This window comes from Alexandromys fortis, unplaced genomic scaffold, assembly GCF_014885135.2.
Source record: "Alexandromys fortis isolate MF-2015 unplaced genomic scaffold, M_Fortis_MF-2015_v1.1 scaffold_10, whole genome shotgun sequence".
Lineage (NCBI taxonomy): Eukaryota > Metazoa > Chordata > Mammalia > Rodentia > Cricetidae > Alexandromys > Alexandromys fortis.
In genome coordinates this window covers 19,267,482-19,285,717 of record NW_026067895.1, presented here as the reverse complement: position 1 = coordinate 19,285,717, position 18,236 = coordinate 19,267,482, and the positions used below count along the sequence as shown (strand labels likewise).

General features: G+C 44.1%; 1 protein-coding gene across 3 annotated transcripts; it reads left to right on the top strand.

The window, feature by feature from the left end:
• Positions 1-1,970: 1,970 nt before the first annotated feature.
• Positions 1,971-17,274, top strand: Ankrd1 (ankyrin repeat domain 1). 3 transcript variants are annotated; one of them, XM_050160689.1, is made up of 10 exons: positions 1,971-2,161; positions 5,716-5,843; positions 9,950-10,129; positions 10,959-11,096; positions 11,335-11,442; positions 12,399-12,497; positions 13,645-13,743; positions 13,922-14,020; positions 14,137-14,235; positions 16,474-17,274. In XM_050160689.1, the coding sequence occupies exons 2-10, from the start codon at positions 5,799-5,801 to the stop codon at positions 16,582-16,584; spliced, it is 978 nt and encodes a 325-aa protein (XP_050016646.1). In that variant the 5' UTR covers positions 1,971-2,161; positions 5,716-5,798; the 3' UTR covers positions 16,585-17,274. The 3 variants fall into 3 exon arrangements, with proteins under 3 accessions (XP_050016646.1, XP_050016654.1, XP_050016663.1); XM_050160697.1 differs by having other exon boundaries at positions 1,979-2,124; XM_050160706.1 differs by lacking the exons at positions 1,971-2,161; positions 5,716-5,843 and adding an exon at positions 8,658-9,342 and having other exon boundaries at positions 16,474-17,273.
• Positions 17,275-18,236: the final 962 nt, after the last annotated feature.

Genomic DNA, 18,236 nt, shown 5'->3' with positions numbered 1-18,236 from the left:
TTTACAGTAAATAAGAGCATCTTTTTTGATGGTTTTAAGATGATTTGTTTTTCATTCATTCTTCTTCTTGATTTTGGTGGTAAGATACACATACGATTTACACATACAATTGTGTCAGTGTTCAGTTCAGTGGTGTAAACGCCATAGCATGTGACACTCACCACCATTCACCTCCACAGCTCCTGACACGTGCTTAAAACCAAACTCCAACTCCCTACTTCTCTTTTCCCCAGCCTCTGAGTACACTTTACTTTCTGACTCTTTGGTTTTGTTTTAAACTAAGTGCTGAAAATAAGTGAGATAATAAAGTGGTTTGTCTTTGGGACTTAACCTGGCTCAGCAAAGTTGTCAAGTTTCACTCGTACCTGTCATTCGCTGGGATAATCTTTCTCCCGAGGCTAAACGATATTTGATTGTATGTAAATACTACTTGGGATGCTTCCACATGTTAACCCAGGCTGCTATAAACTTGAGTGCATAAATATCTGTTTAAGGGGCTGGCTCGTTGGCTCGTTGGTTAAGAACGGTGACTGGTCTTGTGAAGGACCAGAGTTTGATTCCCAGCACCCACATGCGACCCACAGCATTAGTCATGGGGTGTTGGACACCTTCTTTTGGACTTTTTGGCACCAGGCACAAATGTGAAACACATATATACATACAGGCAAAACACCCATGCAGATGCCATAATAAAATAAATATTTAAAAATAAATAAATGTTAAAAAACACAAATATCTTTGCAAGATCCTATCTTTAGTCATTTTAGGTTTATAGCCAGAGGTAGAGTTCCGAAGGTTAGCTGCTACTTATGGGGTTTATTTAACTCATGTTTAGAGATTTATGAATAGATCTATCTTATATTCCTTCTACTTTAATTCATATATTTTAAATTTTTACTTATCATTATTGTGTGTGTGTGTGTGGTTTATGATGTGAATTTGTGCTATTGTATACATGTGGAGGTCAGTGCCTTCGTGTGTGTGTGCATGTGTGTGTATGTATGTGTGTGTTGTGGACATTTGCTGTGGCACTCATGTGGAGGTCAGTGTGTGTGTGTGTGTACATGTGTGTGTTATGGACACATGCTATGTCACTCATGTGGAAGTCAGTGTGTGTGTATGTGCATGTGTGTATTGTGGACATTTGCTATGGCACTCATGTGGAGGTCAGTGTGTGTGCGTGTGCATGTGTGTGTTGTGGACATTTGCTATGGCACTCGTGTGGAAGTCAGAGGGCAGGTTTATGCAGCTGGTTCTCTTCTTTATGGATCAAACCCAGGTCAGTGGGCAACCAGTCCTGTACGTGCTGGGCCCATCTCCCTGGCCCCTTTTGTTCGTATAGTATACTCATGTATTTACTGGTATAGTCAGTAAATATTTTCTTCCCTCACTTATTCTCAGAAACAGGATCGTTGGAGACTGCAGATGAATTTTGGTTGTAACCATGGTGATGCTGATGCCCAGCCCAAGTGCACCTTTAGATACAATATCCTAACGGAACCTGTCTTCAAGTTAACAAAGGCAGCCTTGGACAAAGCTCTCTGATTAGTGATTGCCATTATATTTGCACAGGTAGGAGTCGACTTGACTTTGAATTGTAGCTCCTCCCTCCACATTCACTAACTGAATGAGTTTGAGTATTTAATTAGCGGCTGCACCTGCTAATTTCCTCATTTGTAAGCTTCCAGTGATTGAGGAGCTCACCTGGGGTGGGAAGCATTTCTCCCACGGGTCTAGGCTCAGTGCATGGGCTGAGCCATGTCTATATATATATATAAAATAACACATCTCCTTCAGCTTGTGAAGCTGCTTCCTTTTCAGAGCTGGGGTCTGGTTGGTATGCAGAAGGCATGTGAGCTATGTAATCTGCTTGTCAGCAGGAGAGGAGGCAAGTGCCAGACCATTGGTTGAAGCACTTCCGGAGGACTGTGGTGGGCCTTGGAATTCCGAGATAAGGAAGTGCTAAGCCAGACCGCAGGCTTCTGCTGCTGGCGTGGAGAGGCAGAAGCCTGGTGGCTCTGAAGGCCACCAAATAAGGAAGGACCACGTTTTCCTCTACCTTATCTGTGTGCATGCCAGCGAGCAGAGCGACTTGCCTCATGCGTGGCAGCGTCCCCAGACAAGGTTTGGAAGAGAACTAGGTGCTGCGTTGGGCTGAGAGGTACTGCAAGGAAACGAATCAAACAACTTTTCTTTTCCTTTTCTCATAAGGTTTCTATCCTTTCCTTTAGTTTCTTACCTCCTCCTCCTCCTGTTGACGTACGTCATTTACCTAGAAAAGAGGACAGCTGTCCTTTCCCAGAGCTCCAACGACCCTGCCCCGCCCAGTGTGACTAGCCCAGGTTGGTGATTCTGCTCTCTTGCCAACCCAAACTGGCTCCTCTGGGAGCCATTTGATCTGTGTCCAGGGGCTGTTTCCTCGCCAAGCATTCCTGTTCAGTGAGAGGACATTTTTTTCATCCCTGATAAACAAGCCCGGCCTGCCACAGCTGAGAGGGGTGGGTGCTTGGCTCTCCCTGTTGCTCCACTTAGGCCCCAGCAGACACAGCCCCTGAGGCACCAGTGGCTCTGTGAATTCCTTTGTGAAACCCAAGATCCTTGTCTCCAGAGGAGAGCAGAAATTTCCAAGGGGCTTCAGGCTCCCTCCTCCCTAAAAGCTCTGCTCCTGCCACCAGGAGAGTCTGTTCGCAAACAGGCCCTTCCCTTTCTTGGATTGAGTTTAGAAAGCTCAGGAAGACTCCTTCACTGAGGAGAGAGGCAGGGTCACCTTGACTTTAGGGTCACAGGAACAATGACAAGCCTGGGGTGGTGGCTGGGGTGGGTGGGTATCGTTAGAAGCATCTGAATCCAGTCTCTGTCAGAGGATGAATGACAGCTCCACTTCCCAGGGGACTGGAAAGGTGGCGTGAGCCCTCCATGTGCTGAGCTGGAGGATTAGAGGTGGGGCACCAGAGAGTTAATTCCAGCACTTGGTAAGCAGAGGCGGACTGATCTCTGTGAACTCAAAGCCACCCTGGTCTACGTGAGGAGAGGTTGTCCGATGAAGGGGAGTACACAGGAGAAAAATAAATTGTAGGAAAAGGGTTGGTTGTGTAGCTCTTACCTCCGCTGGTGCCTCCCTCTCTATTACCCTCATTCCTGGGCATTTCGTTGACAGTTAAGGCTGGAGAGGGGGCTCTTCTGAGAACACTGTTTATAGATCTCGCAGGGGGCCTGGGTTTAGTTTCCAGCATTTACATGGTGGCTCAAGGCCACCAGTAACTCCAGTTTGGGGGATCTAATGCTCTCTTCGGACTCCTCGGACACTGCCCACGCGTGGTGCACAGAAACTAAGATGTCATTTTGGTGGGATGAAATGTAGAAAGAACTCAGCTCTCCTGTCCGAACTAGGGATGACGCATGTCATGGTCCCTGAGGGCTAATGGTCAATTTTTCTCCTGAATATATAGCGGTTGGCTGAGTCAGTGTGCCCTGTCCTTGTACTGTCATCAGAATACACCCCATGACATGCCTAGTGCCACCGAGGGACAAGAAAACAGGTCACGGTGAAGCTCTTTCTGGTCCGATGTGTCTTTTGTCCTAATCTGCTCAGCTGGCCTGCCACACAGGAAGCACAACGCCCAGAGGAGCCTGGTTCTGGGCATTGCTGTGTCTCCATGGAGTCTCCGAGAAAGTGACTGCTGGAGTTGTAAGAGCAGACTGGCTACTCCCTGGTTTGCACCTTCCAGTGACCTAAGCAGGGACCTTCTTCTTTTTAGCTTAAGTACTCAGTGCCTAGTGGGTACCAGGATTGCTGTAAGAGCTCGGTGTATGGGGAAAGCAAGACTCTTGCTTCAGGGAGGGAGCGTGGTAGTTGATACTGATTCCTTGGCAATTTTCAATTTTTTTTTTTTTTTTTACCTTCGAGCAGCAGATATCATTGTAGAAAACGATAAATACTCTTGATGGTGATATTCTTCCCTGGTGTTAGCTAAGACAAACAGAATAACTACCAAGGTTTAGGGGAGCCACAGAAACTTACATCACAACACAGTTCTGATGAGCCAGAGGTCTTAGCCCTTGGTGTCTCCCTGGCTGCCCTGGGTATTCCAAAGGGCCTAAGGATAGACAATGCCTTGCCAGTGCCTCCCCTGGTTGCAGAAGAATTCATGGTGAAGATGACCTGAAGCAGTTTCTGTTTTATTAGAAAACTCCTAACTGTACCAAGACACTTTTTTCTTTTTTTTGCCACAATCTCTCTTGAAGCCAGAAATTGCATTTTGAAACTGTTTTCCCCTGCTTTAATAAATGGCGGAAAATGCTCAGATGGATTTTCTCCCTATGTTTGCAGTCACAGAAGCGTTTATCTCTCATCCCAAGCGGATGTCCTATGTAATTGGGTATGAAGTAATTCCAAAGTTGCATCAGAATCTTTTCAGGGCGTTGCTATGGCAATTGGACTTCTTTTGAAAATATAATAATAATAATAAAAAACCAGCCCTGCTTCATTAGCAATTCTCTACCATCCACAATAAATTTAGCCTTCCAAAAACTTGAGGAGGAATAATTATGTGATCATATTTTAACTGATCTTCTTGAGGTTGTAATAGTAAAGTCATCCTTATCACAGCCTGAGAAAGATGGTTCTTTAGAATTTTTGCCCTTCTAAAACTATGGAAATCAGTGAAGAAGCCTAAACAATAACCTATTGTTTGGGGGGAAAGATAAATTTTAGAAAGTCACAGGCAACCTTTCTGACCCTTATCACAAAAGAAAGGGCTTTGGGGAGGCAGAGCAGAGACAATAATGCAGAAGTTTGATCAGAATATCTAATTTGCAATATGGTGGTTCACCAGTAATCCCAGCACTCAAGAGAATGAGGCAGGGGATTGTGAGTTTAAGGCCAGTATGAACCTCACAGTGAGACTTCTGCACCTCCTCCTCTTCTTTGCTTTCTCCAATCTTTGGGCTGTTTAGTAAACCCGGAAAAAAAATATACTCAAAGTAATCACGATGGTTGGTTTGGTTTGGTTCCCAGTTTGATATTGATATTTTAATTCATGTCAATAGAAGGTGTGACTTTTAAAAAACTCAGATTTGAGAGATTTGGCCTTGGCTGCTCACTGGGCTGGTGAAAGCCTTACAACCATGTTTTTTTTTTTTTTTTTTTTTTTAGACTTTGGAGAATCAGTGTTGTAGTGTATATGTATATGTATACACATATATATGTATGTATATGTGTGTATATATAGTGCATATATGGTTTTGCAGTTTTGGGTACTTATTTCTATTGTTTTTTCATTCTGTGATTTTCAAGGTTTCCATTCAACTTTAGACCCTGTGGTGGTTTGAATAAAAATGGCCCCCATAGGCCCATAGAGAGTGACGCTATTAGGAGGTGTGGCCTTGTTGGAGAAAGTGTGCCACTGGGGGCAGGCTTTGAGGTCTCAGATATTCAAGCCATCCATACCCAGTGTATCAGTCTCTCCCTGATTTCTGCAGATCCAGATGTAGAACTCTCGGATGCCTCTCCAGCACCATGTCTGTCTGTGAATAATTTTCTTTTAATTTCTCCTCTCTCTGTCTCTGTCTCTCTCTCTCTCCCCTAGTGCTGGGAGCCAGACCTAGGGACTGGACCATGATGGACTGGACATGTGAGAACTCTACTACCAAGTATATTCTCAGACTAGAAGGAATTCATTTTATTAACTTGTTTCTCATGATCTTCATGTTCAGGTGGAAGTTCCATCCCCTGGGAGTTGCCTTAGTTCAGACTCTGCCCCCAAGAAAGCCCGCCAAACGATGACCCCTCGCCAGAGATGCTCCAGACCACTCCCACAGCTCCTCCAGAGGAAAAACACGAGGTTTTCTGATCTTCCTTTCACATCTTCTCCCTGGGGGGCTGGGAAGCCATACAGGAGCATTGGTATCCATTAAGCCTGGTCTTTTTCTAATTCGGTTTGATTTGATCTGATTTGGATCATTGCATTGGCTTATTGAACTGTAGAAACTTTTTACTTCATAAAGACAGTCATTAATAATCAGATTCTGAGGCCAATAATATCAGGACAGCTGGACTGTCTAGTGCAACTTAAAGAGCACATGCGTATGTAGATCTATATCCTGGAGTGACATTCTCAAGATTGAGTGGAAGGTAGAACCAGGCGGAAAGTTTTCTTAAACACCAATATTTGTTCCGTAGTGCAGAAATTTGTATTTTGTTTATCTGAAATCGTGGGTGTAAGTTTTCATGTGTTAGTTTGTTTTTTTAAACTTCAGAACCCTCTAAGATGCACAAGTCCTCAGAACCCCCACCCTAGGAAATGTTAACTTACATCTCTGGGGCTCTAACTGGGAAGCTGAACTCTTTAGGGTTCCTTAGTATTTGAAGGATTATAATGCAGTGCGACCCTCCCGGGTCCTCAGCCATAAGCATTTACCTTCAACTTTCTTTATGACTAGAGGATTGCCTGTCAATTACCATGAGAAATGGTGCAATTTATTGCACACAAAAAGGGGAATTCAAGCTATGTGATTTGGCTGGAAATGAATTTAAGAATCTCACTGGAGTTCAGCTAAATATTTATTTAGCCCCATGGCTTACCAAACGTTTGTCTATTCCTTTGAAGTCCTGGGCCCTTAGTGAATGCTAAGAGTCAGTCAGATCCTGAAAGTAGCTGAAGTCAACTGTTGGAACGGAATTGTCTGCGTTTGGCACCGGTAAACATTTTACATGGGCGCATTGTCCCTTGACTAGACTTCCTTGACCCTGGTGTCTGTGTAGCTGAGATGAGATTATATCAACAGCAGAACTGACAGCGAGGTGTTCTCTTCACTCTTACACATTGCCTACTGTCAGGCCGAGAGACCAGGAGCCAGACAGACTCACTGGTGGGCAGACAGGCAGGGAGAGGGGCCATGGTTAGGTCAGAAAGGTGAAGAATTTCCAAGGTGGTCAGCTTCTCTCTCAATCTCCCTCAATCTCAGGTCAGCGGGTCCCCTGCTGATGGATTGACTCATCAAGTTCACGGCTGGATCAGGACATGTCACACAACAGTGGCAGACCAACCAACCACCCTGCCTGTCTTCAAAACTGACCAATCCTAAATTAGGGGAGAAAAACTCTTCAGAGGCTCCAGGAGAGACTGGATTTTTTTTGGCTTCCCAAATCTCCCCTTTGCTCACAAAGGGTCTTTTTCTCTGTGTGCCTGTTGCATGTGTGTGTTTCCTCACTCCCAATAAATGTCTTTCCTGCTAATTTTGTCTGTTGTAAGAATTCTCTACCGCTGCATGTTGGCAGAATTTTCCTGCCCTTTAATTCTTTAACTGGCAGAGAAGACAAACCCAACCAAGAACCCTAGACTGTATAGTCATTTCTAGACCATACCACTTAGGGGGCTTGTCTGGGATTTCTTTTGAAGACTGTGTCAAGGCCTCTGAGATTAGACCTCCAGCCTTCACTTATTCAGTGTCAGGAGGCCTCCAGTATTCTGAACAGGAACTCTCTGTCCACTCAAGACAGTCCTATCAAGAGCCCAGAGTAGAAACATTTCAGTTCTTATGCCCATCTCTTGACAGGGGATGCCACAGCTCTGTTGAAAATGTCTCTAGTACTTTTCTGTTGTTCATATATGGATGGTTCCATGCCTGGTTGGCAGGCGAGAGGAGGCAACCTTAAAGTTTGTTTGCTTGATTTCCTGCCTTCCCTTTGGCATTTTCCAATGAGTCATTCTTGGCTGTAAAGATACTTGGATTCAGGGCCTTTATCTGAGCCAAGGAAGGTGAGCAGGATCTGGGAGCAGGAGGCTATTAGGGGGTGGCAAAGAAACAAGTATAATAAATACAACAGCGGAACAAGATGTCTTCCAAGTCAGGATCTGGCTGTAGTCCTTGGGGCTCTCCTCTTAGTGCTGACTTAGGTTGTTTAAGGTCAAAGAATATTAATAACAATAAAATTTGGTGTGCTTTATAAAATGCCTTCAGTTACAGCAAATAAAGGCAACCACTGTGAAAAAGCGCCCTGATCATAAGTAGAAGTCAAGTAAGATATGCATTGCAAATGCAAAAGTCATCTAGCTCCTTAAAATAAGCAGGTAGATTTGTTTGTGCTGGTAGAGAAGGATCTCCAAGGCCTATTAGTAAGTGTGAAAATCATGTATCAAATAAACCCTCGGCAAGAGCTCAAGAGATCAATAATCTCTATGTTATTGATCTTTTAAAATAATATGCATGTTACCAGTGTGATTAGAAATAGACCCAGATGTGTGAAAATAGAATACTTGATATTTATGCAGAAAGACAAAATTGCCCTTGGAGCTGAACTATAGCACCTGAACATAGGAGGGGTCTGAGGACCCTTTCCAGTCCTGGGTACTCGTCCTGACTGCTCCTCATGCGTCTAAGCGGATGCTCTAACCTTAGCCCACCAATCTCTAGCCTCGAATCTGCATTTTTCTCGGGCTTGCTCAAGCTTTCTCCACAGCATTTGAAAACTCAATCTCAATGACAGCATCAAGGTCGTGCTTCTGCTAAGAACTGGCCTCATATCTGTCTCTGGACCACTCTGATCCATTTTGAGGGAAACACTCTTGCTTGGCCTTTGGTTTTAGAACACAGTAAGCATGCCATGTACTAATTACGGTCGGTGACGCCATAAAACGAAAGTGCATTACCGAATGCTTTTAATTACTTATAATGATGGTAAGGTGGCATGTCATGGAGCCATTTTAGCCCCAGACATCACTCCAGAGAATTCCAAACAGATATAGACCTGTGCCACCAAGACCCAGCTCCCTTCCCTCAGGGCTGTTTATCCACAGGAATAGGATGTCCTGAAGCAACACTTCCCCCCCAACTTGAGTGCTGATAAGTCCGGTTATCAGAAAGATATTGCTGTGGGTGTGATGCACAAGCGCGTGCATTTTTCCGATAGGTCAGTCCCGTGAAAGCTGGCAAAGACGGAAAAAGAGCCGCGATGTGGTGCAATATTAACAGACAGCTGTCCCTGGCTTCCCGATAAGTGGGATGACTCGCATTGCTAAGCCGTGCGGTCACTGCCAAAGGAATGGCCCTCTCACATTTCCTCCTGATTCGTATACGCTGTGGCCAGCTTGTCATCTCCCTCTTGGGCTTCCCAGACACTGAGTCTGGAATGAGAATTCACCTGCCTCTGAGCTGGCCATCGGTGGGGGGAGGGGTGATACTTGACTTCCCAGGTTGGAAGATTATCTCACCCAGCCCTAGCTATATAACCAGCTGGTGTAGAGGGGCTCCGTCAGGACAACTCCAGGGGTCCATCCACGAGACAGAGACACATCCAGACTCATCGCTGCCAGCATGATGGTGCTGCGAGTAGAGGAGCTGGTATGTAAGACATCTTTGTCACCTGACCAAACCTGGTTCGTCTTGGCTTTTATGCGAAAGCTCAGAAGCCCTTTCTTTTTGGGGCATAATTTACTGTAAGGGAAGTCCGCAAATGTCAAGTACGGAACAGAGTTTGTTTGCACCAGGAAACAAGTGGAAAAACTCAGGGCTGACAGCTATGTATTTTCTGCATATTTCTCGTTTATTGTCTTCTCCTTGGGTCTCCTTACTGTGATATGCAATACTGTGGTTATCATGCCTTGGGGTACAAGTTTTATGGCAAAAATAAATGTCTGGACACTGAATAACTCAAGACTGAAATGAAAGAATTGAAAAGTAAGTGGGGCATGTTGGTGAATTCCCTAAGAGAAAGCAGGTTGCGTGGCTAAAAGTAATTTTATGTGTGCCAACCTGATGTACACCTTGTCTTGCTCTTGAGAGAGCAGGTCATCCTGGGAGATCTGTAGTTATGCCTCCGACAGTACACTGCCTGAGCGTGGTGCTCATCAGGGAGGAGGGATGGAGGATGTCCAAGAACATCCTTTGTGGAGAGTGACCCTAGGATGGGTAGCATCGGCACTGACTTCATCATCTTCCTCACATATAGGTGACGGGGAAGAAGAATAGCAATGGGGCCGCAGGGGAATTCCTTCCTGGGGATTTCAGAGATGGAGAATATGAAGCTGCCGTTGCTTTGGAGAAACAAGAGGATTTGAAGACACTTCCAGTCCACCGCGTGAACCTGGAGGAGGAACAACGGAAACGTGAGAAACAGCGAGAGGCAGAGGTGAGGATCTCCCGTGGAATCCAGCAGAGGGAGACTGGGATAAGGAGAGAAGGAAAACAAACCCTTCTAAAGATGTTTCTTCGCTGAATTTGAACCCACAAAGATGTAAAGAAGCAATATTCTTGGAAGTGATTCTTAGATGAGACCATGACCTCTGGATTCTGAATCAATGATTTTATGTGCTATGGCCATGTTTTGATCAAAAGACAGAAAGATAGTCATAATTAGGGAAGCCCCAGTGGGACACATTTCTTCATTTTGGTAACATAGTTGCCATGGATTATTGTCAGAATAAGTTTGCTGTATTTACTGGCATTTGTTTTTGTTGACGTTTTTATTGATATTTTATTGCTTACTAACATAATAAGAAGCGCACTAGTTGGCAGTGACCTCTGTTCTGATTCTCTGAGTAGTCGGGGTCACTTAAGAGAAAACAGCATCAATATTTGAGCACTTAGCATGTATTTTCCTTCCTAGGTAAAGCATACGTTAGTTTTTGAGAGTGAGAACACATCTTCTTTAGAAATCTGGGACTTATAGTACTAATTACAAAATGATCACTGAGAGACTTCATTGTGCCTCCATCCAATTAGTCAAGGGCTAGTTCTACAAGCAAAGGAAGTAAATATGACTTAGATTAAAATTAAACCCCAGATACATTAATGAAAAAAAAATCACTGAAGTCAGACATTTACTTAAAAGTGTTTACATTTCCTTTCTGAGCAAAGCATCCACACGCTTCCTTCAGAACTTCAGTCTGTTCCTATACCACCATAGTTAGAACTCATCAGACTTTTAAACATCTGATTTCTCCCCCCCCCCTTTTAAGCTCAAAAAGAAAAAACTAGAACAAAGGTCAAAGCTTGAGAACTTGGAAGACCTCGAAATAATCGTTCAGCTGAAGAAAAGAAAAAAGTACAAGAAAACTAAAGTTCCAGTTGTGAAGGAGCCAGAACCGGAAATTATTGTAAGGATGGTTTGGTTTCCAGGACTGTGCACCCAAGTGGGCTGGAGGGATGTGTGCTGTGGAGAGAAGACAGCTGCAAAACCCGTGGCTCTTTCTCTTTTCTTCTCCTTTCTCCTCAATCTCTGTCTCTCTTCTTTGTTCCCATCCACTTTCCTCTCCACTTCTTTACCACCCTCCTCTTCCTTGCCCTGCTCTCTCTCCACCCCCCCCTCCTCTCCCTCCTCCTTCCTCTCTTTAGACTGAACCTGTGGATGTGCCGAGGTTTCTGAAAGCTGCACTGGAGAACAAACTGCCCGTCGTAGAGAAATTCCTGTCAGACAAGAACAGCCCTGATGTCTGCGATGAGGTAGGGCTCATGCCTTCCTGCAGGCTGTCAAATGCAGTCTTCAATGCCTTCCGCTGCAGGCTGGCTAAGGCAGTCTGTGATGCCTTCCACTTAAAAGTTTCTCCAGCTGTTGCTACATCTGCCAGGAGCCTAAAAATGAATGTTTTGTTCTCCCCCACCCCACAACCCCCAAACACTAGATTAGCATGATGGATTGCATGGAGATTTTCCCGTTCTCACATAATTCTGTCTGATTTATATGAAGAAAGCTCGTCTTTAACTTGGATCCTTTGGAGAGACTTCCATAAAGGCAAGGCCAGAAAGTTTCTCCGGAAGAAAGATATTATTAGCAGCATCATTGTTTAGACCCAGATAGCTCAGCATTAGAAGCGGGAGGTGGAATTCCTAGTTTAGCTCCATCGCGGCCAGATTTGGAGCAGCTCCCGTGCGTTATCTTCGCCTCAGTTTATCTGTAAGCACGGTCTCATTCTGTTAGCCGAATGACTCGTTAATCCAAAGCCAACTTGTCAGAAATCGTGACTTTGTATTGCATCTTTGATGAACTGAGAGGACAGTTCATACCAAGGCTGAGTTTCCTTTCTTTTAAAAATTAACTTAATGGTTTTCGATATTTGATCTAGCACCGATTCTGGATGGGAGAAAACCGTCTGCCGTACTTGGCATGTGCAAATACAAAAGGTGACATTTCACCATGGAGATGGCTTTTGAGGTTTGAAGTCCACATCCCTTTGCCTTGGCCTTCAACACTTAGGAAGGGTCTAGGCCAGGAAGCTCAGGTTCTAGCTGCCAGATGATTAATCCTGCAATTTCAGGATCTTTGGTATTCTGATTCATTAAAAAAAAAAAAAATCATGGCCTTTCTATCACTTAGGTCATCATAGGCCAAGCTTCATAGCTCTTAAAGGATTATGCGCATTTTAATATGCACCACTATCTCTTGTTTTAATCTTCGACAGTATAAACGGACGGCTCTCCATAGAGCGTGCTTAGAGGGACACTTGGCAATTGTGGAGAAGCTAATGGAGGCCGGGGCCCAGATTGAATTCCGTGATATGGTAAATATATTTCTTTGTTTGGAAATGAGCCAAAGCAAGCAGGCCGCCTGAAAGCTCGGGGAAAACGTACAATGAAAAACTGGCCTGATTGGACTGAAAATTGATCTGAGAAAACTAGTCAGGAGCTCACTTCTCCATACAAAGGGACGCGGGGCAGTGGGGCTGGGTCACGTGGAAAGTATTTTCCAGAGGGCCTGAAAAGGAGAGGAGTGTTGCAGAGAAGAAGAGGAAGTGAAAGTTGTCGGGCAGAATTCAACAATCTCACCAGAGAGTTTGGGTCATTATCAAGTCAGTAGCATTCCTGGCCTTTCAGCACCCCACTCCTTGCTTCAGACAGTGCAGCCTGCTCCTGGCCCCTCGGCTGCTAGCAATGCATGCGAATTTCCTAGCTGTGTACTTTATATGATGGATGCCAATGGCCACCGATGAGGTTTGGAGTCAGGCTGCATGCTAAATGAATCACAGCTAAGGAAAGTGGCTGCTATTCAGACCCTAACAGCCAGCTGCTGTGGCTGCCATAAAGACCAGTAGACAATCCATTTTATACCCTGAAGATTGAACTGGGAAATGCTTCACTTATTTATATGCAGCTCGGAAAAGGAATAATAATAAAAAAAAATTCCGAAGAACCTACCCTGAATTAAATCAAAGGGAAAAATATTGAAAATATTGAAAAGTCTTAAGAAACTAATAATAATAAAGTTTGGATGAAGAGACGCCCACGTTCGGAACCTGGAAGTCCAGAGACGTACCAAACAAAGCAGAGAGGTGGCAGTCTCTTCTAAGTGCGGCATGCAGTGACCACAGTGATTGACAGCTGAGGTCCCTAGGTTGTGCTGGTGTAAACACAGCAGAGCCAGCAGGAAATGGCCAAAGAAAGACAGGGACCTGGGATGAGGTGTTCGATCCAGATGAAGATATTCTGGAATATGATCAGACTTATTAAAACGCACACAAATCCAGCCACTCCCACACAGTTTAGCTGAGCTATTTAGAAGAACCTCAGAAGTGCCTCTCAAGACCAAGAATGCCCAGAGCTATCAGTGGCCCATATTCTCTGGGACCTTTGAAACCAAAGACCAACTCCCGCTCCTAACAAAATTCTGCTTCACACTGTTCTTGTCTTGTATTTTTCTTTCCCAAATAGCTTGAATCCACAGCCATCCACTGGGCATGCCGTGGAGGAAACCTGGATGTCCTGAAACTGTTGTTGAACAAAGGTGCCAAAATCAGTGCCCGAGACAAGGTATTTCCCTGCCTTAGGCTTCTTGCTCCCTGCCTGCCACGGAGGTCCCTCTCCTAGTCACACACACACACACACACACACACACACACACACACACACACACACACACCCTTTTCAGGTGCCTCGGGGCCTCGGCAGTGTCTGTTCTCACGCCTTCCTCCGTTTTCTAACTGTTTAGCTGCTCAGCACAGCGCTGCACGTGGCAGTGAGGACTGGTCACTTCGAGTGCGCGGAACATCTCATCGCCTGCGAGGCGGATCTCAACGCCAAGGACAGAGTGAGTAACCGACAAAGCTGAGACACCTTATTGAAAATCCCTCGGGCAAAACCAGGATACCCTGGCAGGATCCACTTCCTGGCTTCACACTTACCGCCTGCTTACCCTGCTTCTAGGAAGGAGATACCCCACTGCACGATGCTGTGAGGTTGAATCGTTATAAGATGATTCGGCTCTTGATGACCTTCGGGGCGGACCTCAACGTCAAGAACTGTGTAAGTAGTCAAAGCAAGGGTGCCACTGTTCGGTGTCCTACTTTCCAGAATTTCTCAAGTATTTGCAAGTGTAATTCTCATGGGAGTAACTTTTGAGATACACTGAGGGTTCACATGTGTCTGTTTCCATAAGGACAGGGTGTGACTTGGCAAGGACCTGGGTCACAGGGTCAAATATAGGGGAAACTATATGCTCTGACCTTAGAACCTAATAGTTCTTTGAAAGGTTAGTCTTGAATAAAAGATGGTCAAAACTGTTACATTTAAAATACACATTGTGGGGCCAGAGAGATGGCCCAGGGATCACAAGCACTGTCTGCTCTTCCAGAGGACCTGAGTTCAATTCCTAGCAATCACATGGTGGCTCACAACCATCTGTAATGGGATTCGATGCCCTTTTCTGGCTCGCAGGTATACATGCAGAGAGAGCATTTATACATAAAATACATAAATAAATTAATCTTACAAAAATAAAATAAAAACCACATTGGATAATTCCAACCTGCCTTGGTCATTCCTGGCTGAATAGAGGCTGAAGTAGGTAGGAATAAACACACCTGTCTTTCTCGAAATAGTTCTGAATAACACAGAGACTGAAATTAATCAATAAGCAGTCTGGGGGAATTCCAAATAGTCCTTCTTTCCTTACAACAATGCAGAATGTTGCCATTCTTCCAGGGGCCACCATGCTTTTTCTGATTTTTTAAAAAAGGTAACTACTATTCATTCTCCACTTTATATGCATATGTCTTGAATTAATTTCCTACATTAGATCCCAAGAATTCCTACCTAAGTATACATATGTATTAATTTAACTTCATCTGTACATGGGGAATGTAGTCAACTTACCCTCATGGCTACAATTCCCAGACAAGCACCATCTACCATAGGTTAAAGGAGAACATCAGGAGGATAGTCACATATTCCCAAAGAAATGCTCTTGAGAGTTTTGAAGAATTGTTTAAAAGAGGAACGGTCTTCTTGAGGCAAATGACCACCACCTCTTCTTGTGTTACTGTGAGGCTGAAGGGACAATTAAAAAGGAAACTGATCCCAGCACTGTGGAGGAGGATCTTAGGTTCAAGACTAGCGTGGGCTATGTGGAGGGGGAACCTGACTTGATAAGGAGAAGAAAGGAGTGGGTAGGTGGCGCCTGCTCGGCTTGGGGAATGTTAGCAGTTAGGGGCCCCTGCTAGGTACTGGGATTAATGTCACCCAATAGTTCTCTCTTCAAAAATGAGCCTAAGATATATTCAAGGAAATCTTCAGAGATGCAGAAGGTTGGGGCTTATTTATTTGTTTATTACAAGCAATGAAAGACCATAAGCAGAAATGAACGGTAATGCATATTGTCACTAGGGCATATGAATGACATCAGTGGGTGACGACTAGGCTCTGGGGTTTCTTGATGGTGGCCCTTCTCCAATCCAGTACCTCGAGGCACTGTAGAATTGGAAATCTTTCTTTGTCTTTACTTGTTTTTGTAACTCACAAATTTACATTAAAAAAAAAAATCTCTTGATTCTCTCCCTTCCTCTCTTTCCTGACCTGAGCAAAATCAACTCTCTGTGTTGATTAGCATATCAAAGCAGCCAGTCTACAACCTCTGGGATCAAGAGTACTTCCCAATACAGATAGAAATACTTAGGATTTCTCATTTCTAAAGAGAAGAATTGCAAAGTGCTGTGGTTTTAATATGTGTGAATATCTTGAGACATGTGCATAAGGGAGGTCAAATTCGGGACTGAAAAAAAAATTTCTTTACATGTCTCTAACACCAATTTCAAAGAAAGTAAATTTTATAAGAAACCTGGTGAAAATTCTGAGTTGTAAAAAACCTACAGAGCAGTCAACAGCCGGTCAGCAACTGGATGGTTACCTATGGCTTGGTGGTAGTATACTTACCATAGGTTTTCAAATAATGCCTCCTCAGATCCCTTCTGCAAGGTCCTAGAAATACCTGCATACATTTTTGAATTTCACAATGACTTGAGGCTCTTTGTTACCTTAGTGCCTAAGGACCAGGGATTTTTACCAATACCTGGGTTAGTTCTGGGGATGGTGAGAGGAAAAGTCAATAGAAACAACATGAAAATCAGTGACAGGACAGTTAGAATAAACAGTACATCACTCACAGCAAAAAGCAGATACTTTGATAATATGCCTCATCAGATACAGAGGGTGTGGACTGACGGGCACCTCCCACCTGGAAGTCAAAGTTTTCTTTCTTCTGTGTAGGCTGGGAAGACCCCCATGGACCTGGTCCTGCACTGGCAGAATGGAACCAAAGCAATATTTGACAGCCTCAAAGAGAATGGCTACAAAACCTCTCGCATAGCTACGTTCTAAGGAAGGAGACTCTCGACAGGAGCTGTTCAGAGGTGTTTTCGAAGCACTGCCTACCGGAAGAGCAACCAGCTCTAAGATCCAGCTTTTGTTTGCCAGAGGGTAGAGGAGATAGACTTAAAGTCGCTTCGAGAAAGCACTGGGTTATAGGTGTTCAAATTTCCTTTAGTGATGCTCACCATTCTTATTTATTTCTATTTATTTATTTATTTTGTAACACTGGTATTCAGGCTTTCACGAGCATTTTGGGGGCGGGGGAGTAAAACTCAATCTGTATGCAGCATTCAGCATCTTCCCATAGATCTTAAACCATGTGGGTGAATGATGTCTAATCGCATACTTTTCTTCTCTGTCACATAGAGCTATTCAACGTACTTTTAAATAGCAAGGGTGATCATTGCTGCTCTCTTCTGAATTCTTACTGCTCATCTTTGAATGGAGCAGCAGAAGGCATGTGTGTTGATGGGGAAGGGGGTGAAAGGGATTCTGCAGGACAGACACTGAAGCCCGCTGTTCACCCAGAAGTTTGGTTTGATTGGTTGTTTACCAAGTCACACCACTCTCTGTCCGGAGGGGGAGGAAACTACATGGGTGAATGCAGGAAGGAGGTGGAGGGAGTGGGAAGTGAGGCCAAGATGAACTGCGTTCGCTGAAATCAAAGGCAAAAGGAAAACAGACACTGTAAATGTGTAAATGTATATTGTGTTGTATGTATATTTTATATTCATAATAAATGCAAACAAATTCTAAACTAAAGCTCTTTGTCAGTGCAGTGGTGGGAATCTCTCTGGTAAAGAGTCCTTTAGGAAGATGCTTGTTTATCAGTGTTTTCCAGCTTTCTCAATCTGTATACAAATTAGAAAAGTCTAGGGGGCTGGAGAGATGGCTCAGTGGTTAAGAGCATTGCCTGCTCTTCCAAAGGTCCTGAGTTCAATTCCCGGCAACCACATGGTGGCTCACAACCATCTGTAAAGAGGTCTGGTGCCCTCTTCTGGCCTGCAGACATATACACAGACAGAATATTGTATACATAATAAATAAATATTTAAAAAAATAAAAAAAAAATAAAATAGAAAAGTCTAGGGGTTTGGGAAGACGGTTCAGTGGTTAACAGCCCTTGCTGTTCTTGCAGAGGACCCGAGTTTGGCTCCCAGCATCCCATAATGGCTCACAGACATCCATACCAGTCCCAGGGGATCGGATGCTCTCCTCACTTCCACAGGCACCAGGCACACACATGGTGCACATAATTCATAAGAAATGAAGAAAGAGGAGGGGAAGAAGAAAAAAAAGAAATGTCCTCTAGAAACCATAGTCTCAGAACTTACTGTGTTGACCGGTCACCCCAGATATCATAATAAACTGAAGAATTGCCCTCAGCTGGTCTCAGGTGGGGCCTGCAAATCAGCATGTTTTGGTTTTAGTTAAGTTTTTTATTTCTACAGTTGTGTTTATACAGCCAAATGTTTTTACCTCTGTCATGTGATATTGTAACTGTTTACCCTTTTGCATTTCTTGAGCTCTTTAATGATGAAAATTATAACTTAAACATATTTTATCCTTGGTGCCTAAAAATACCATTTTAACATTTCCCACCCTCTCCTCAGAGAGGGTAAGGGAGTCAACAAAGTCTAGCACATCACTTTGAGGCAGGT